The 17,509-nt window shown below is 51.2% G+C and overlaps 1 protein-coding gene across 6 annotated transcripts in view; it reads left to right on the top strand.

Annotated features, from left to right (window-relative positions):
* srpk2 (SRSF protein kinase 2) overlaps positions 1–17,509 on the top strand; it is a 69,689-nt gene that overhangs the window by 14,322 nt on the left and 37,858 nt on the right. Inside the window, exons 1-2 of one of the 6 annotated variants that reach the window (XM_069192620.1) lie at positions 13,197–13,545; positions 14,027–14,309. The exons of 3 other annotated variants lie outside the window; for them this stretch is intronic. In XM_069192620.1, the coding sequence (XP_069048721.1) occupies positions 14,272–14,309 (38 nt within the window). In that variant the 5' untranslated portion in view covers positions 13,197–13,545; positions 14,027–14,271. Of the gene's footprint in view, positions 1–13,196; positions 13,546–13,601; positions 14,413–17,509 lie in introns of those variants that run through there. 2 more of the 6 variants (XM_069192621.1, XM_069192619.1) reach the window with 2 other exon arrangements.

The raw sequence follows: 17,509 nt of genomic DNA on the forward strand, positions 1-17,509 counted from the left end.
AGTAGCTTATTGTTCTTGTCCAGCTGCTTCTCGAAGGAAACAGAAGTATTGGCTTTAACAACACATTAGGGTAGCTTGTTCCACACTACCAGAACTCTTTGTACATGGAGGTACCTCCTGTTCCTAGTTTTATATGTATTTAATTTCCACTTGTCTCCTCTGGTTCAACGTTAGCTGTTGATTCTGAAGAGGTCCGCCGGGTTGACTCTTCCAGTGCTGCTGGATCTTGAATCTGTTCCCACTGTAGTTTTCTCTGAGGCTGCAGCGGGGATGAAGACATAATTTCTGTGTCGAGGAACAGAGCTGAGCATCATGAGCCAGTCGGAGATATGTTTTATATATAGGCAGTTGCATAACCCTGGATACTGCTCTGCCTGCATGCTGGGAAGCCCAGAGCGGCCCCTGACAGCTGCAGTCCCACGGTCAGACAGCAGAGGGAGCCCTGCCCTCAGTCCTCCCCACAGAGATCAGCAGGCAGTGGGACTGTGGCCTCAGTCCTGGCTGCCTGTCCTCCTTTATGCCATTATATGGATCTGTTTGTATGCAGCTATGTGTCTGTATCTAACTTTCTGCGTGCACTGTGGTTGTCTTTCTCTTTCTCACCATTAATTCCCCTACTCCAGCAGTCTCTTTTTACCTCCTTCATGCTCTCTGCCTTCGTTTATCTCTGCCCCTCTGTTTTTTCATTACTGCACTAAGGCTCTTTTCTCTTTCTTTTATCCATCCACACTTTTGTCTCCCCCATCTCTCTCTCTCTCTCGCTCTGCTTTTTTTCTCTTACACACTGTGCTCTATATTGCTGCAGCAGCAGCATCAGCACTGCTGTGGTTACCTCTCTCTCTCTCTCTCTCCCTCTCTGTCTCTGATCTGTGTCTGTGCTTCAGAGAAGCACAGCTCCTTCTCCCAGATCTGCGCTGCGTCGGGGCTGGGACTGGGCCTCCTGCCTGCCTGCTCGTCGGCCTCTTTTCCCCGTCTCCCGATCCGAGTGTCCGCCCGCCTTTCTGTGACCTGGAGGGGGCAGGCGGAAGGGGCAGGGGCCGTCACCCAGGCAGTCGCGCCCACTCCCACAGATGCCCACACTTGCGCAGGTCCCATCATTCCGTGCGGCCCGGGAGCCAGCCCCCCTTCCCAGCTCCCCCCTGGCACGCGTGGCCCCCCGGCTGCCATGGCCTTCAGCCGGCTGTGCCGCCTGGCCACTCAGCTGCTGACTCTTCCGGCCCTGCACCGCTCTGCCAGGTACCGCGCCAAGGGTGGGGGGTGGTGGGGGCATGTGCGCTGCGGAGCTCGGGATTCTGTGGCTGCTGGACGTGTGTTGGAGTTTCAGGCGAAGGGAAGGAGGGTTCTGCTGCTGGTGCTGTACCTGTGTGTGCTCTGGAGCAGTTCCCTTCCTCTCTGTCTGCAGCGAGTCTGCAGCGAGTGCACTGGTCTGCTGTACCTCTGTGTGCTCTGGGGCAGCTCTGTCTGTGCAGCGAGTGCACTGGTCTGCTGTACCTGTGTGTGCTCTGGGGCAGCTCTGTCTGTGCAGCGAGTGCACTGGTCTGCTGTACCTGTGTGTGCTCTGGGGCAGCTCTGTCTGTGCAGCGAGTGCACTGGTCTGCTGTACCTGTGTGTGCTCTGGGGCAGCTCTGTCTGTGCAGCGAGTGCACTGGTCTGCTGTAGTTCTGCGTGCTCTGGGGCAGTTCCCTTCCTCTCCGTCTGTGCAGCGAGTGCACCGGTCTGCTGTACCTGTGTGTGCTCTGGGGCAGCTCTGTCTGTGCAGCTCTGTCTGTGCAGCGAGTGTACCGGTCTGCTGTACCTGTGTGTGCTCTGGGGCAGCTCTGTCTGTGCAGCTCTGTCTGTGCAGCGAGTGCACCGGTCTGCTGTACCTGTGTGTGCTCTGGGGCAGCTCTGTCTGTGCAGCGAGTGCACTGGTCTGCTGTACTTCTGCGTGCTCTGGGGCAGTTCCCTTCCTCTCCGTCTGTGCAGCGAGTGCACCGGTCTGCTGTACCTGTGTGTGCTCTGGGGCAGCTCTGTCTGTGCAGCTCTGTCTGTGCAGCGAGTGTACCGGTCTGCTGTACCTGTGTGTGCTCTGGGGCAGCTCTGTCTGTGCAGCGAGTGCACCGGTCTGCTGTACCTGTGTGTGCTCTGGGGCAGCTCTGTCTGTGCAGCGAGTGCACTGGTCTGCTGTACCTGTGTGTGCTCTGGGGCAGCTCTGTCTGTGCAGCGAGTGCACTGGTCTGCTGTACCTGTGTGTGCTCTGGGGCAGCTCTGTCTGTGCAGCTCTGTCTGTGCAGCGAGTGCACTGGTCTGCTGTACCTGTGTGTGCTCTGGGGCAGCTCTGTCTGTGCAGCGAGTGCACCGGTCTGCTGTACCTGTGTGTGCTCTGGGGCAGCTCTGTCTGTGCAGCGAGTGCACCGGTCTGCTGTACCTGTGTGTGCTCTGGGGCAGCTCTGTCTGTGCAGCGAGTGCACCGGTCTGCTGTACCTGTGCGTGCTCTGGGGCAGCTCTGTCTGTGCAGCGAGTGCACCGGTCTGCTGTACCTGTGTGTGCTCTGGGGCAGCTCTGTCTGTGCAGCGAGTGCACCGGTCTGCTGTACCTGTGTGTGCTCTGGGGCAGCTCTGTCTGTGCAGCGAGTGCACCGGTCTGCTGTACCTGTGCGTGCTCTGGGGCGGCTCTGTCTGTGCAGCGAGTGCACTGGTCTGCTGTACCTGTGTGTGCTCTGGGGCAGCTCCCTTCCTCTCCGGTCGCGGTGCAGTGTGGCGTCTGCATGGCTCTGTCTTTCCTGTGCCGTGTTACTCTGCTTTACCGCTCACACAAGATGGTTAGACAAGGCTTTTCCAGCTATTGTTCTGCCCTGTTTTCAGGTCTGGGGATAATCGTGGTGAAGTACTGTGATGAATGTTTTCAGAGTATCGTCTTGAGCACACAGGATCCACGCACATGCTGAGCCACATTATCACTGCTGCTGTCCTACATGGTGATGTATTTAATCAGGCTGTGAGATTTGAGTGATAGAGGAGTGTTGTTACACTAGTTTTCAAACAGGTAATTCTGTAGCTCTGCCCTGAGCACCCCCATACGCCTGGGGGCTCACTGGACTCCAAGAGGCTGGGGGAGTCCATCTTAGAAAATACTGAAGGAGAGAAACAAGATCGTTTGGAAGATTTTTCTGTGCATGTGTTTAGAGGAAGTTAAAGGAACTTAATCTTTACAGTCTCAGTAAACGGCCTTTGAATGGAGGTTTGAGATGTTCCAAATTTTAACGGTGATCAAAATATTCGGCCTTTTAATTATCTTCTATTTAGATCAGGGAGCAGGACATGACTGCATCGGTTCCCCACAGATATTAGACAGAGCTCTCTATGCGTGAAACTATCACAGAGGCATTGGCCGAACACTGTTGTGATAATAGGCTAGTTATTAGAAGAAAGATTTGTTCTGTTCGTTTTCCTCTATGGTTAACTGTATTATTACTGTGCCCTCTGTCGGGCTGCATTGCTGTGATATACCGTGCTTTTACCCTGTCTCACCGAATTACTAAGCCATCTGTCCAGGCGTGGTAAACTCCAGTCAATCAGCAAGTGATTGTTTACTGCACTGCTAGTCAAGGAGAGAAGCCTTCGTAAATCGCGGTTTGTCAAAACCGATTCAGATACAACAGAAAACACATTAAATAAAACATTGAAAAGTCGATCATAAGGCTCAGAGCTCAGATCTGTGCCGGCGCGCGTATCTGTCTTTTTGCTGTTCGTGGACTTTACCATGACTTGTTCTGTAAAAGATTTAGTATTCACGGTACAGAAGATCACCTGTGCTAGTGCCGTCTCTAGTCTGGCGAGTAAAACCTTTATGCAGGGTTTTAAAACATCAATTATTCGACATTTTGCTTCCCTCCTGATGCTTGGCTGTGGGTGGAGTTTGGAATGCAGCAGACCGCTGGGCCAGAGGTGAAGGCGTTGGGAGAAACCTGTTGTAGTACGAAGAGGGGGCTTTGCTGCAGCTGCCACAGGGTGCTGGAGGAGGCGAGGTGGCAGACAGGCTGAGAGTGTGTGGTTGGCAGTGTCAGGTGTCAGCAGCTTGTACTCCGTCTCTCCTGGCCTCTGTGTGAGCCCTTCAGGCTCAGTGCGCTGGCTGACACGTCCCTGTTCTGGAGATGAAACAGGACTAGCCGGGCTGGAGCTGAATTGGACTGAGTCCTGTTTTTCTATCGAGCAGGCCCGTCTCTGTACCGCATTGAATCAGCTGCAGATCTGCAGTACAGGACGGCGGTCCCTGTGCTCGTCTTGTTTTTCATCTGCAGCCACAGCTGCGCAGAAGCCTCTGCTGAGAGCAGATGTGTGGGACTATGAATATTTCATGTGTTTTGTGCGTTAGAGGTGGTGATCTGGTGATCAGGGAGTGAGGTTAGCGCCTTTCCACAGCAGCTGCTGTCTCTTCCCCAGTCTCGCACTCCAGCACGTGTACCGGGCTCACACAGGGCCTTCAGTCTTGACGTTACACTCTTGTTCATTTACAAATGGTAGAATTTGGGCTCCCCCATCTGGAGCATAAAAAGTCCTAGGGGATACAACGCTAAGACCAGCAGTTTATCAAGCCACCACTCTGTCCCTTATAATATCACTTTCACTTTATTAACCCTTTACAATTTCTTGCATTAGGAATGATCTTTTCACACACCCCAGCTTGCTCTCTATGAGACACACAGACAGGGAGAGAAGCTTGGGGTCAGAGCACAGGGTCTGCCATTGTACAGCACCCCTGGGGCAGTTGGGGTGAAGGGTCTCGCTCAGGGGCCCAACAGAGTAGGATTCCTCTGCCGGCTGCGGGATTTGAACCGGCAACCTTCCAGCCACAGGCGCAGATCCTGAGCCGATCCTTTAAAAGCCTGGACTGTAAATATTATATTTATATCGAGTCTGCTGCTTATGTGTGGTAGTTTTAGAATTACAGTATATTCACTTGTGCTTCTGTCAGTTTAGTGAAAGGGCACCCCGAGAGATCTGAGTACCCCTGGACCAGCACTGTTTTACTGTCTGCGGAAAACACTATGCCAGGGTGTAGTCTCAATCAATGCTCCTTCACGACCCATGCAGAACCCATGTGGTCCAGGTACACTGGACTCTAATACACTGAACCCCAATAGCTTGGTGCCTAGTATATTTTATCTTAATAAACTGAAGCATATGGAGTCCTAGTACACAAAGGCCGAGATACTGATCCCCAATATTTTGAGCCCTGATAAACTGGTCCTCATTACACTGAACCCCATAACACAGAGTTCTATACACCCAACTCTCAAACATGTCCTATATACTTCTAGCCTCACTAATGATACATGTAGCTCCCAGACATACTCCTGTGTCTCCCCTCTCTTCGCCATCCTTCATTCGTCTCTTCCCCTCGTCCTTGTTTGTTTTCTCCTAGCTTGTTGTGGTCCCTGCTCCGGACAGCGGTCTGCTCAAACTGCTGATCGGCAGGGCAGGAGAGTTCCAGCACTGCGTAACAACAGTCAACAGTTCTCATCTCTCTGCGGCTTCTCAGCCACCTCCCCACTTCCCTCCCTTCTTTGTCCCTCCTTTCATCTCCTGCTCCTCCTCTCTGTGCCTCCTGTCCCTGTTCTCATCCCTCTCTGCTCTGCTCCTCTGTTCCAGTTCAAGCTCACCGCGCTGTATTGGCTTGACAGACGAGCTTCAGTGATGCCAGAGCTCCTCACCCAGTAGGATTGCAAGCTGTTCTGCTTCTGGCAGGAGCGAGGTTTCTTGAATTAGATTTCTTTTGTTATTTTAGGGAAGAATGTTTGTCTAATCGCTGAGTATTTTTTTGCAGTAAAGCAAAAAGTGCCTCTCTGTCTCAGTATCTCCCTGCTGGCAGTGGGAGTATAGTCTGTCCTCTGGGCAGTCAGGGCTGTGTCCAGTTTCTATGGCCAGGCTGTGGTCACTGAGCCTGTCCTCTCTGGGAAGCCAGGTCTGTGTCCAGTTTCTAAGGCCAGACTGTGGTCACTGATCCTGTCCTCTCTGGGAAGCCAGGTCTGTGTCCAGTTTCTATGTCCAGGCTGTGGCCACTGATCCTGTCCACTCTGGACAGCCAGGTCTGCCTGTGTCCAGTTTCTATGTCCAGGCTGAGGTCACTGAGTCTGTCCTCTCTGGACAGCCAGGTCTGTGTCCAGTGTCTATTGCCAGGCTGTGGCCACTGAGCCTGTCCTCTCTGGGCAGCCAGGTCTGTGTCCAGTTTCTATGTCCAGGCTGTGGTCACTGAGCCTGTCCTCTCTGGGCAGTCAGGTCTGTGTCCAGTTTCCATGTCCAGGCTGTGGTCACTGAGCCTGTCCCCTCTGGGCAGTCAGGGTGGCCCATGTCACCCCATGTCTTAGTGTGAAGTTCATTTTCTTCTGTTCCTGTGTCCCTCCTGCCGCAGCGTGGTGTCTTTGGGCTCAGTATCCAGCCTGTGTTACAGTCGTGTGTCCTGGTGCGTGAGCCCGTGTTTGGCTGGTGCCCTGGTCGTGGCAGTGCTGTCAGGAGGCTGTTGCAGTGGGTGTGGTTCTTCGGGACAGTGAGCTGAGGGGACTCTTTTCCTGGCTCGTCTCACGGCTCAGCAGAGCCTCGAGTGGCTGCAATTCTGGTCACTTTTTTAGGTGTAGCCTAAATATTTTAGTGCTGTCTCCTGTGTATTGATCAGCAGTGGGTGTTGGCCTAATTCAGCCCTGCCTGCATGGCTTGGTGGTTTTCTCTGGGTGGGGAGAATGTTTTACTCTGAGCTCTGTGTGCAGGGCTCCTGTAGGGGCGTTTGTCCCATTTAGTGTGACCCTGCTCTGTGATGAACCCACACTGCAGAGAGCTGGATTACACTTTCAAATATTCCTACCGTGCCCCTGTTCCTCTCTGTCCCTCCTCTCCTCGCTCGGCCCTGTGTCCCTCCTCTCATCTCTCGCCTCCTCTCCCATTTTTGTCCTCCTCCTACTGATGCTTCTCCTCTCCCCGTCTCTCTGCCTCTTCTCCCTCATCACCTCCTTTCCTATTTTCCCGGTCTCTTTCTTCTGCCTCCTTCCGTGCTCTGATCCCCCGCGCTGCAGATAGACAAGCCCGCTCATCTGCAGCTCCTCAGGTGCGTGTGAGCTAGCTCTCCGCGGGAAGCTTCCTCTCTGATGAACGGATTTTTGTGCAAGTGTGGGAGGCAGGATTCTCTGATCCTTCGCTCGTGCCTTTACTCCCTCAAGCAGCCAAGACGTGCTTTGCGCAGCAGTCCGCTCCATTTCAGGTTGCGCTCCGTTTCAGGTTTTACCGGGGGCAGACTCTTGCGCACAGAGTACTGATGAAACGGGTACACGTATACATCATGTTTTTTTTAGGGTCTCATCTGTCTCTGTAGATGTATCCCATTGAATTTATTTATCACACACTGCTGGTTTATACAAGACCCTGCCGCAAGCAATATGTGAAATGGATCATACAGCTGTGCTGTTGGAGTGTTAATCTACACGTTCACACACAGATATACAAGCCCAGATCCTTTGACCTCTCAGAGATACTCTGTACGCCTCAAGCCCTGGACAGAAGCCCTGTGCAGAATTGATCTATGCTTTCCAACACCGTTTTCCTAACTTATTTGCCTGTACTTGTAGCTTTATTTGAATCCCTTTGAGGTGCCTGGGAGTGAAAAAGCACGACATAAATGCAAGACGGCTGACGTGTGTGTTTCTCCGAGAAAAGCACCTCGCTGCAGTGTCGCTCACCCCCAGCAAGAGGCCCAGGTTTTTTGCCGTGGGCTCGTGGATGGAGAATTTCATCAGAATGCCAGATATTTTTGGAAAACGGTTCTGGTGCTGGGAGCTATGTTTAAGTGCCCTACTTTTGAGGAATGTTTTTCCAATAGAGTGGCAGACGATAAATTTAGGAGCTGAAGGAGAGACAGTTCGAAGGAAAGGTAAGGAGTTGTACAGTCGAGAGCCTGTTTCCCTGTTCCTCCCGGCGTGGTTGCTAGCAGTCACTTGGTACGAGGCTCCCGTGCAGCTGCAGGAAGCCAGGGGGTCCGCATCAACAGCATAGCTGGTTAGCGTGTTCCAGACTCCCACAACCCTTTGTGTAAAGTAGTGCCTCCTCCTCTCCATGATCAGTGGCCTTCCATTTAGGTTCCACTTGTGTCCTCTGGTTGGCGTTTCACTGTTCGCTCTTAAGAAGGCCACTGGGGTGACTTTGTCTGTGCCTCTGAGGTCTCCTCATGGTCTCTTTTCAGTTCAGGACTGAAAGGGCTCAGCGCCTTCAGTCACTGTCCCTGTCAGTGTGGGACATTCCTCTGAGCTCCAGAGTGTGTCTGGTTGCTCTTTTCTGAGGTGATTTCAATGCCAATGCCAACGCCAACGGTGACCACCGTTGTTCTCCATATTCTAAGTTAGGTCATGCTGGTGAATTTTAATAATAATAATAATAATAATTGCTTACACTTATATAGCGCTTTTCTGGACACTCCACTCAAAGTGCTGTACAGGTAATGGGGGATCCCCTCCACCACCAGTGTGCAGCCCCACCTGGATGATGTGACAGCAGCCATAGTGCACCAGAACGCTCACCACACACCAGCTCTCAGTGGGGAGGAGAGCAGAGTGATGAAGCCAGTTCAGAGAGGGGGATTATTAGGAGGCTATGATTGGTAAGGGCCAATGGGAACTTTGGCCAGGACACCGGGGTTACACCCCTACTCTTTTTGAGAAACGCCCTGGGATTTTTAATGACCACAGAGAGTCAGGACCTCGGTTTTACGTCTCATCCGAAGGACGGTACCTTTTTACAGTACAGTGTCCCCGTCACTATACTGGGGCATTAGGACCCACACAGACTGCAGGGTGAGCGCCCCCTGCTGGCCCCACTAGCACTTCTTCCAGCAGCAACCTCAGCTTTCCCAGGAGTCTCCCCTCCAGGTACTGACCAGACTCACACCTGCTGAGCTTCAGCGGGCTGCCAGCTAGGAGTTACAAATCCTCACGTTCTTTTTGCTCCATCCCAAGAAGAAGAAAACGATGCTTCAGAGTCTCTTTGGAGTAGTTTGGGTTGTGTCCTGCCTTGAGTTGAAAGTGAGTGTCTCTGCTGCCTCCGTGCCGCACTCTGCACTTGTTTCCATAAACAGTCTCTGTCGGGCGTCTGGTCAGTTTCGGATTTCTCTACATTTCATGGAATTTCTCCCGGAGCTTCTACAGTTCTTGCTAACTCTTCTATTTACAATCATCCGTAAACGGTTTATTTCCAAATGTTTTATTATTTAAAGCTAGATTGTAAACGAATTTTGCTAACTATGCCGGAATCTAGGCCTTTGACATACAGAGCCGTGATCCTGATCCAAATCCCAGTGGCACTTGCCTAATAACATCCTCATTACTCCTTGAGCTTTCTGCCCTTTTCCGTGCTTTCGGTTTTCTCACCGCTACCCCGTTCTCAATAGCAGCATGCATTACCACCTGCAGTTTGAGACTAAATCTTTTATGCAGGGCTGAATATAACGTATCGAATGCTTGGCTTGTATGCATTATCGCGGTGGCTTGTTAGTTAAACAAGACCGTTCCAGAATCCACATTGACTCTCCTCTAGGATTCTATTTCCATACTGATGGTTAGTGCTATTTATTTTTCCCACAACCCTGTATATAATAAAAGTCCGACAGCTACTTGGTTCATTCTGGATACCCTTTTTATGGGTGGGCACGGTGTTAACAGTTCTGCTTGGGCATTACAGCCATTTTGAGCCACTGTTGGCAGAGGTTTGATATTGCTCGTTTAATTCCTTGTTGTTTCTTTGGGTGCACACGCCTCCACCCCTCTTACCCACAAGCACACAGTCGCCTGCTGTGTTGGCACTGCTGACTCGCCTGCAGGGTCTCATGGGACAGCTCAGACAAGCCTGGGACAGGGCATCTCACCCTGTTTTGAAAAACACGGAATACACCTAAACCCGTTTCAAATGGTAATTCATTCACCGTATTTTAAAACAGAGATTTGATTTGTCGCTAACATTTTTATTTCTCTAACATTTGTCACAGCTGCAGACTTATCTTTGTACCGAAAGCACATTTGCATAAATCAATTTGCGGAGTTGGTAACGATCTTAGTTGGAGCTTAATCTCAACCAAACAAATTGTGTATTTGGAAGAACAGGCTTCATATTTTCTAATCCTCCCCATCCAGAATGTTGACTTCTGTCTCAGACTGACAGCTGTTAAGCGGTCAGAAATGGAAGCTATGCTTGTACATTTTTCAAAATATTTTTAACCAATTAATTTCGTCCAGCGGTTGAGATTAACATGCACTGAATGAATTATTGCAGTGTGTTCCCATGTGCACCAGCTTGCACTGGATATGTGCAGGTTCTTACATGCAGGAAGCAAGGGGACACAATTTAAATTTCACATGGGTAGTACTGAGGTCCAAGAAGTAGGCTGGTGTAGAAAAAAAGATCTAGGAGTTTATGTAGACCCAACACTCTCTTCAACTTCCTAGACAGTGCAAGGATGCAACAAACACTGCCAGTAAAATGCTTTGATTCAGACAAGAGAAAGAGAAAGAGAAAGAAAAAGGTGGACAAGCAGCAGAGCAGCAATGCCCACTGAGCCTGGGAGAAACACAGAGAACGTAGCAACTGCATTGACAGGACAACACTCTGACTGCTGTGAGACAACAGCTGCCACTGTTCTGTCAGCTTTCTTAAATCGTTTATTTAGCTTGCACTGTTTGCAGTGGAAATATTTGCTTTGTGTGGCGATTATGTGTTGTATCTGTTATTGAATTATACTGAACTGCTTCTGAGTTTGATATGTACTGAGAGAAAATCTCTGCCATCTTAGTATTGTTTCTCACAGCAGTGATGTAAACAGCTGTGCATTGCAACACTGCCCCCCAGTGGACAGAGTTCTGTACTGTCCGCTACCCTCACTGCAGCTGGTGATACACTCACCACTGCAAAGCAAAGACTCTGTAACAGTTACTTTGAAGCTAGGATGGAATTAAAGGGTGTGTTGGCTGTAAGGTGGATGCAGTAGTGATGAGGCTCGTCAAGTGCTTGGGCAGATAATCTGCTGAGTAATATAACTGAGGACCTGTGTGCACATGTCCACGATGTGTGGATTGAAAGCCACATCTGTGGTACAGGCTGGGAGGCAGAGAAGAAGGTGAGGCTGTGCAGTGAAGTTATACAGACTGAGATCCAGTGAGGTTATACAGACTCAGGTCAAGTGAGGCTGTGCAGTGAAGTTATACTCACTGGTTATACAGCCTGTATAACCAGTGAGGTTATACAGGCTGAGGTCCAGTGAGGTTATACAGACTCAGGTCCAGTGAGGCTGTGCAGTGAAGTTATACAGACTGAGATCCAGTGAGGCTATAGAGACTGAGGTCCAGTGAGGCTATAGAGACTGAGGTCCAGTGAGGTTATACAGACTGAGCTCCAGTGAGGTTATACAAGCTGAGGTCCAGTGAGGCTGTGCAGTGAAGTTATACAGGCTGAGATCCAGTGAGGTTATACAGACTGAGGTCCAGTGAGGATATAGAGACTGAGGTCCAGTGAGGTTATACAGGCTGAGCTCCAGTGAGGTTATACAGACTGAGCTCCAGTGAGGCTGTGCAGTGAAGTTATACAGGCTGAGATCCAGTGAGGTTATACAGGCTGAGATCCAGTTAGGTTATACAGACTGAGCTCCAGTGAGGTTATACAGGCTGAGGTCCAGTGAGGTTGTGCAGTGAAGTTATACAGGCTGAGATCCAGTGAGGTTTTACAGGCTGAGGTCCAGTGATGATATAGAGACTGAGGTCCAGTGAGGTTATACAGGCTGAGCTCCAGTGAGGTTATACAGGCCGAGGTCCAGTGAGGTTATACAGACTGAGGTCCAGTGAGGTTATACAGGCTGAGATCCAGTGAGGTTATACAGGCTGAGATCCAGTGAGGTTATACAGACTGAGATCCAGTGAGGTTATACTGGCTGAGATCCAGTGAGGTTATACAGACTGAGCTCCAGTGAGGTTATACAGGCTGAGATCCAGTGAGGTTATACAGACTGAGCTCCAGTGAGGTTATACAGGCTGAGGTCCAGTGAGGATATAGAGACTGAGATCCAGTGAGGTTATACAGGCTGAGATCCAGTGAGGTTATACAGACTGAGCTCCAGTGAGGCTGTGCAGTGAAGTTATACAGGCTGAGATCCAGTGAGGTTATACAGGCTGAGATCCAGTGAGGTTATACAGGCTGAGGTCCAGTGAGGCTGTGCAGTGAAGTTATACAGGCTAAGATCCAGTGAGGTTATACAGACTGAGCTCCAGTGAGGTTATACAGGCTGGGGTCCAGTGAGGTTATACAGGCTGAGGTCCAGTGAGGCTATGAGGTGAGGTTTAAAGCCTTAATAATAATAGTATTTGTTTTTTTATTGTAAATGTCTTACACATTTTTATTGCTTTGACAACACTATACTATAATTCATCGGCTATGCCAATAAAACACATTGAGTTTGTGATCTGCTTTTCTCTTCTCTAAGACACACTGTCTCAGAGAAAGGTACCTGTGGTCATCATGTCTCCACTTTCAGTAATGTTTATAGTTTTGAGCAGAGTCAATCAGCAAATGGAGGTTCTAACTTGGGAGTGAACTGAAGATTCAAGATTTGAAAAAATATATTTCTCTGTGGTTTGTTTTTGATAAAACACTTAAAGTCATTAATAATAATGATTGATTTTTGAATATCATCATTGCTATTATTAAGACAGGTTTGTAGTGAGGCAGTGACAAAAGGAGACAAGGAGGCTGCTATAAGACAGTGGGTATGGAGGCTGTGCTGTCTTTGAGACTTCTCTCCTCTGTACAGGTATTACATCAGGACTGTACCATCTCCCACTGCCTGGGGGGTGCTTCACTGCTACAGAAAGAAGGAGATTGAGAGATACTTAAACTGTGCATAGAAACTCCCCTCAGTCTCGCAGGAAAGGAGGTCTAAGGGCTTCAGGCGAGGGGCTGTAGCACAGTGTGTCAGTGGACAGTGCATGTGTGTGCTCACATGTGTACAGATGTATTTGTTCCAGCTGGAGTGCTGAAAGACAGCACTGGGCTATTGTTCCTTGCAGGCCCTGCCGATCGGTGCATGCTGCCTCTTCCCCAGTGAATCAGACTCGCACACGCTGCCGAGCACAGGGGCACGCAGCAGTGCTCTTCCCCAAGGGGAAACACGGAGAGGGAACGCACTGGCTTTGACAGCACGATTAAACCGTCATGCCAGTGAGGCCCCTCGAAGGGGAAATGAGCAATATTGTAACCGGACTGAAGGGAACGGATTTGTCTTCTGTCTGTCCAGAACGTGGCAGGTCTTTATCCATGCCAGTAGGACGCCTGCGAGTGGGAATCAGAGAGGGACAGTGTTGGAGAGAGACAGGGCTGTCCCCCCCCCCGAGCTACTGCTCTCTTCTGCTCAGCCATGTAGAACAAACCCATCTGCTAGGAAGAGAGAGAGAGAGAGCCAGGTGGACCGGGGGCCTCAGCGATCCGAAGGCGGCTGTAAGGAGAGGGGACGTGAGGGGTGACAGGGGGACGAGGGGACAGAGAGAAAGAGGTGCGCTTGTTGCCCAGTACAGGCGGAGTGAGGGAGGGCTGGGTTGGGTTGTCTCGCACCGCGAGAGGGGAGTTGAAAAGGAGGAAGGGAGAGAGCTAGTTTCAGTTTCCTGTGTGGCCTAGAACCAGCCCCCCCCCTCCGCCTCCTCTCCCTGCCTCCCCCCCTTGCCGAGAGCAGGCGGTGGTTTGTCCTGTGTGCTCACAGCCCTGTTGTTGCGCGGAGCTGCAGGAGGCCGCGGAGCGAGAGTGGGAGAGCTTTCTGTCCATTCATCCCCGCGCACGAGTGCCGGCCGTCTCGCTCCGGAGGGAGGGGAGCGTACACACCCCCCCGGGCCAGAGAGAGAGAGAGAGAGAAGGGAGGAAGGAAGCAGGCAGTGCTCCGGAGAGGCGTCTGGCATCGCTGGCCTCCGTTCACACGCTGCAGGATTTCTTTTTTATCTTCCCCCGGTGGGCGATCCAACCATCTTTCACTCTCCCTCCAGCGCTGGAGCAGGGAGAGGGAGAGGGGGAGAGAGGGAGAGGGAGGGAGGGAGGGAGCTGTGCCCTCCCCCACAGGCTGAGAGCGGCTCCGAGGGAGAAGGAGGCAGAACGAGAGAGAGAGAGAGGGACAGACACAGGCAGGAAGGCAAGAGGAAGAGAGGAGGAAGGAGAGTGAAGTCCGGATTGCTAGCGATTCCCTGCGAGCGTCGTGCCTCCCGGAGAGCGGAGCGGCCCCCTCGCGCTGCTCATGTCCGTCAACTCGGAGAAATCCTCGTCCTCCGAAAGGTAACCGTGACAACTGCGCACGGCGGGCTGTCCGCCTCGGCTGCCTTGCCCCCTGCTCTCCCTTCCTCCGGTGCCCCGGTGTCTGGCTCTCCGGGATGCTCCGGTAGGTTCCCGTGCGTTCGCCTATTGTTCGTTCCCGGCGTTGCGCCGCGCCGAGGGGCTCGGCGGCTCTCGAAGCCTGTAGCGCGCACAGCACACGCACACACAAGCACACGGGGAGAGGGTATGCGTTTTGTTTATCCCGGCAGACAGGGATGGCGGATCGCTGATGCCTATGCCAGCCCAGAAAACAGAGACGAGCCTGTCCGGACAGGCAGAGGGACGGAGAGCCTTGTTGAGATGGGACAGACAGATGGACGGTTGATAGTATCCATGCAGGAGGAAGGAGAGACAGACATGAGCATACCACTGACGTGCGGACAGACAGACAGACGGGCAGACAGACAGACAGTGTGGCTGTGCAAATTGAGCACCTCATTGTGTCCAGCCTCCTCACACTGTACATGAAGCTGTGCTGATATATCGAGGCAGAAAGGAGAGAGCCGTAGAGTGATCTTGAACACAACCTGTGGTTATTTGTGTAATGAGCAAGTTAGATTTCTGAGGAGACCGGGGGGAACCTAGAGAAGATATTTCAGAAAGACCCAGTGGTACGACCTGTATTTCTTTTTTTTCCTTGCCTTTAGCAATCCCTGAGACAGGGATAAACACCCATGCTCTGATGAGAAGCGCCCTGGGGTCCTTTGTGATCACCCTGGGGTCAGATAGACAGTATCGGTTTCATGTCAGATCTGAAAAATATCACTTTCTACTGTACGCTGTCCTGTTGAGGTCTTCAGAAGCTGCTCTAGGGTCTCTGGCCTTGAAGAGCGCCTCCTACTGGTCCAGTAGCATTTCATAAGTGACCCGATTTTCCTCTGATGTCTCCAATCCAAGCAGTACCGACCAGGGCCCGCCTTGCTGAGCTTCCATGACCAGGTCGGGCCTCATCACTGCTTAGGCTGCAGACTGGTGGTTTTCTTCCCGCCACGGTAGGATTTTGGACCTACGTTAGGCAGTGGACTTGAAGCCAGAAAAGGCCTTAATTGTAGCTGTGCTCCCGTATGGCATGACAAAACAAAGGAGTTCGCCCAATGGCGGAATAGCGGTCAGCCGTCCCAGTCAGTGTAGCCTGGGAAACCATAAGAACTGGGAACCTGCGAGGTGTAATCTGACTGGAAGCTGGTGCAGAGGCTGCCCGGACAGTTGTGTTGGGGGATTCATGCTTCCTGTAAATAGTTACCGAGGTCTGATTTCAGGGTGCTTGCTGGATGTTAGCCCTTGCCTGTGCCCTAGTCCTTCTCCCTCTCTCCTCCTGCCTCCGGGCTGTTTCGTGAGCACCGCTGCACAAGCACCGGCAGAGCCCTTCCCCCGAAGATTTGATTGGGAACGTCAGGTCGGGGCTGGGGGACCCCCCCTCACGAGCTGACGTTTTCCTGTAAGAGGCAGCTCCGTGCAAACGGTGTCCGCGACGGCTTCGGCGATCAGAAGGTTTCGGTGAGAAGATGCAGGCGTCGTATTCAATGTGTGTACAGGTCTGTAATGGGGTGTGTGGTTTCTATGGAAACAACAGCACTATCCACGAGTTTGCCCACCAGTACACCAGTGACTGAAAAACGTTTGTGAGAAATCGGCATCAAATCCAAGGGGAAAATACCGGTTTCTACCTAAATAGGCTATATGACAGAAGTCATCTGAAAACTAGATGGGACTTCTGTTTGTCATCTATGAAGTGAATTCTCTGTGTTCTGTTATCCTGGCCTCAGAAAATATCGGAAAAGGATGTCATCTGACTGCAGAATTAGCCATTGCCCATCTAAAGAACGTTGGGACATAAAGAACACAAAAGAATGCGTGAAAAAGCATAGTGACCAAGCAACATGGCCGCCCCAGAAACCAGGCTGCAGCGCACATTCTGTAGTACTGTACTGTAGTGTTTGAGTGCTGCCGAGGTCTCTTCATTTGTGTGGGTGTTTGTTGTATGTCTTCATCCTCTGTTAATGGTATCATATAGAAATTCATCTCCTTGTAAGTCTTCATTAACCTTAAAATAACGAGAGAAAAAATTAAAACAATTCCCAATTCATATGTTAGGACTTCAGAATGTCTTCAAGGTAGGGTAATGAATTCATCTTAGGCTGATCCTAGGGGAATCATTCCAAGGAGGTGCCTCCCATGCAAAAGCAGACACCTTATTCTGCATCTGTGCAACAGCTGATTTGTGTTTTGCGTGCGTGTTTGCTACAGTGTTGTGTGTAGCGCAGCACTGAGTGGGCGGTGTTATAAGTGTACCAGGAGTGATGCACTGAGAGTGGGGGGTGATGGCGTGTGTCCTGCAGCTGAGCTCCCTCGACTCGCTCTGCTTTGAGAGCAGTCACTCTGATGGTCAGCCATCGCTGACCTCACTCCCAGCCCACCGCTCTGCACCTCGGTGTCCTCCTTCATTTACCCGGCACGCATTCCTTTCCCTCACTGCCTTCTGAGTGACTAGGCCCAAGCAGAACCCTCTGTTTGTTTATCGGCGCTCTCTGTGCTTGCAGATCCTGAATACTGTTTCCCTTCCAAAAAGCGTTCATTCAAAAATGGATCTGAAAAAAAACAAACTTTGAAGGATACAACATCTTACATTTTTCACCGATTTCCATTGCTTTTACTGTAATCACATCGTCTGAGATCCAAACCACCCAAGAATCACAGCTTTTTTCCCCATTGACCTCTGGAGGTTAGATTAGGATAGTTTTCTGGTGCAAGACCCCCCCTTCCCCTATATACAGTGGGTATTCTGCAGCTATTCTGCAGAATAGCTGCAGAAATTCTCACCCGTGGGTGTCATGGTTAGCATGCAATGCACAGTGGTTGGCGTTGCAGCTTCACGGCACTGGGTCCCCGAGTTCGATCCCTGGGGTGTTATCTGCGTGGGGTCGGTATGTTTTTCCCCGTGTTCACATGAGTTCCCTGCAGGTGCTTCGGTTTCCTCAAAACTGTCCAAAAACATACTGGTAGGTTAACTGGCTTCCGGGGAAGGTGGGCCCTAGTGCGAAAGTGTTTATGTGTGTGCCCAGACATGGACTGACGTCCCACCCAAGGTATATCCTGCCTTGTGCCCGTTGTTTGCTCACAAACATGCCCACTGTATATAGGGGAAGGGGGGGTCTTGCACC

This window comes from Lepisosteus oculatus, chromosome 7 (assembly GCF_040954835.1).
Source record: "Lepisosteus oculatus isolate fLepOcu1 chromosome 7, fLepOcu1.hap2, whole genome shotgun sequence".
NCBI lineage: Eukaryota > Metazoa > Chordata > Actinopteri > Semionotiformes > Lepisosteidae > Lepisosteus > Lepisosteus oculatus.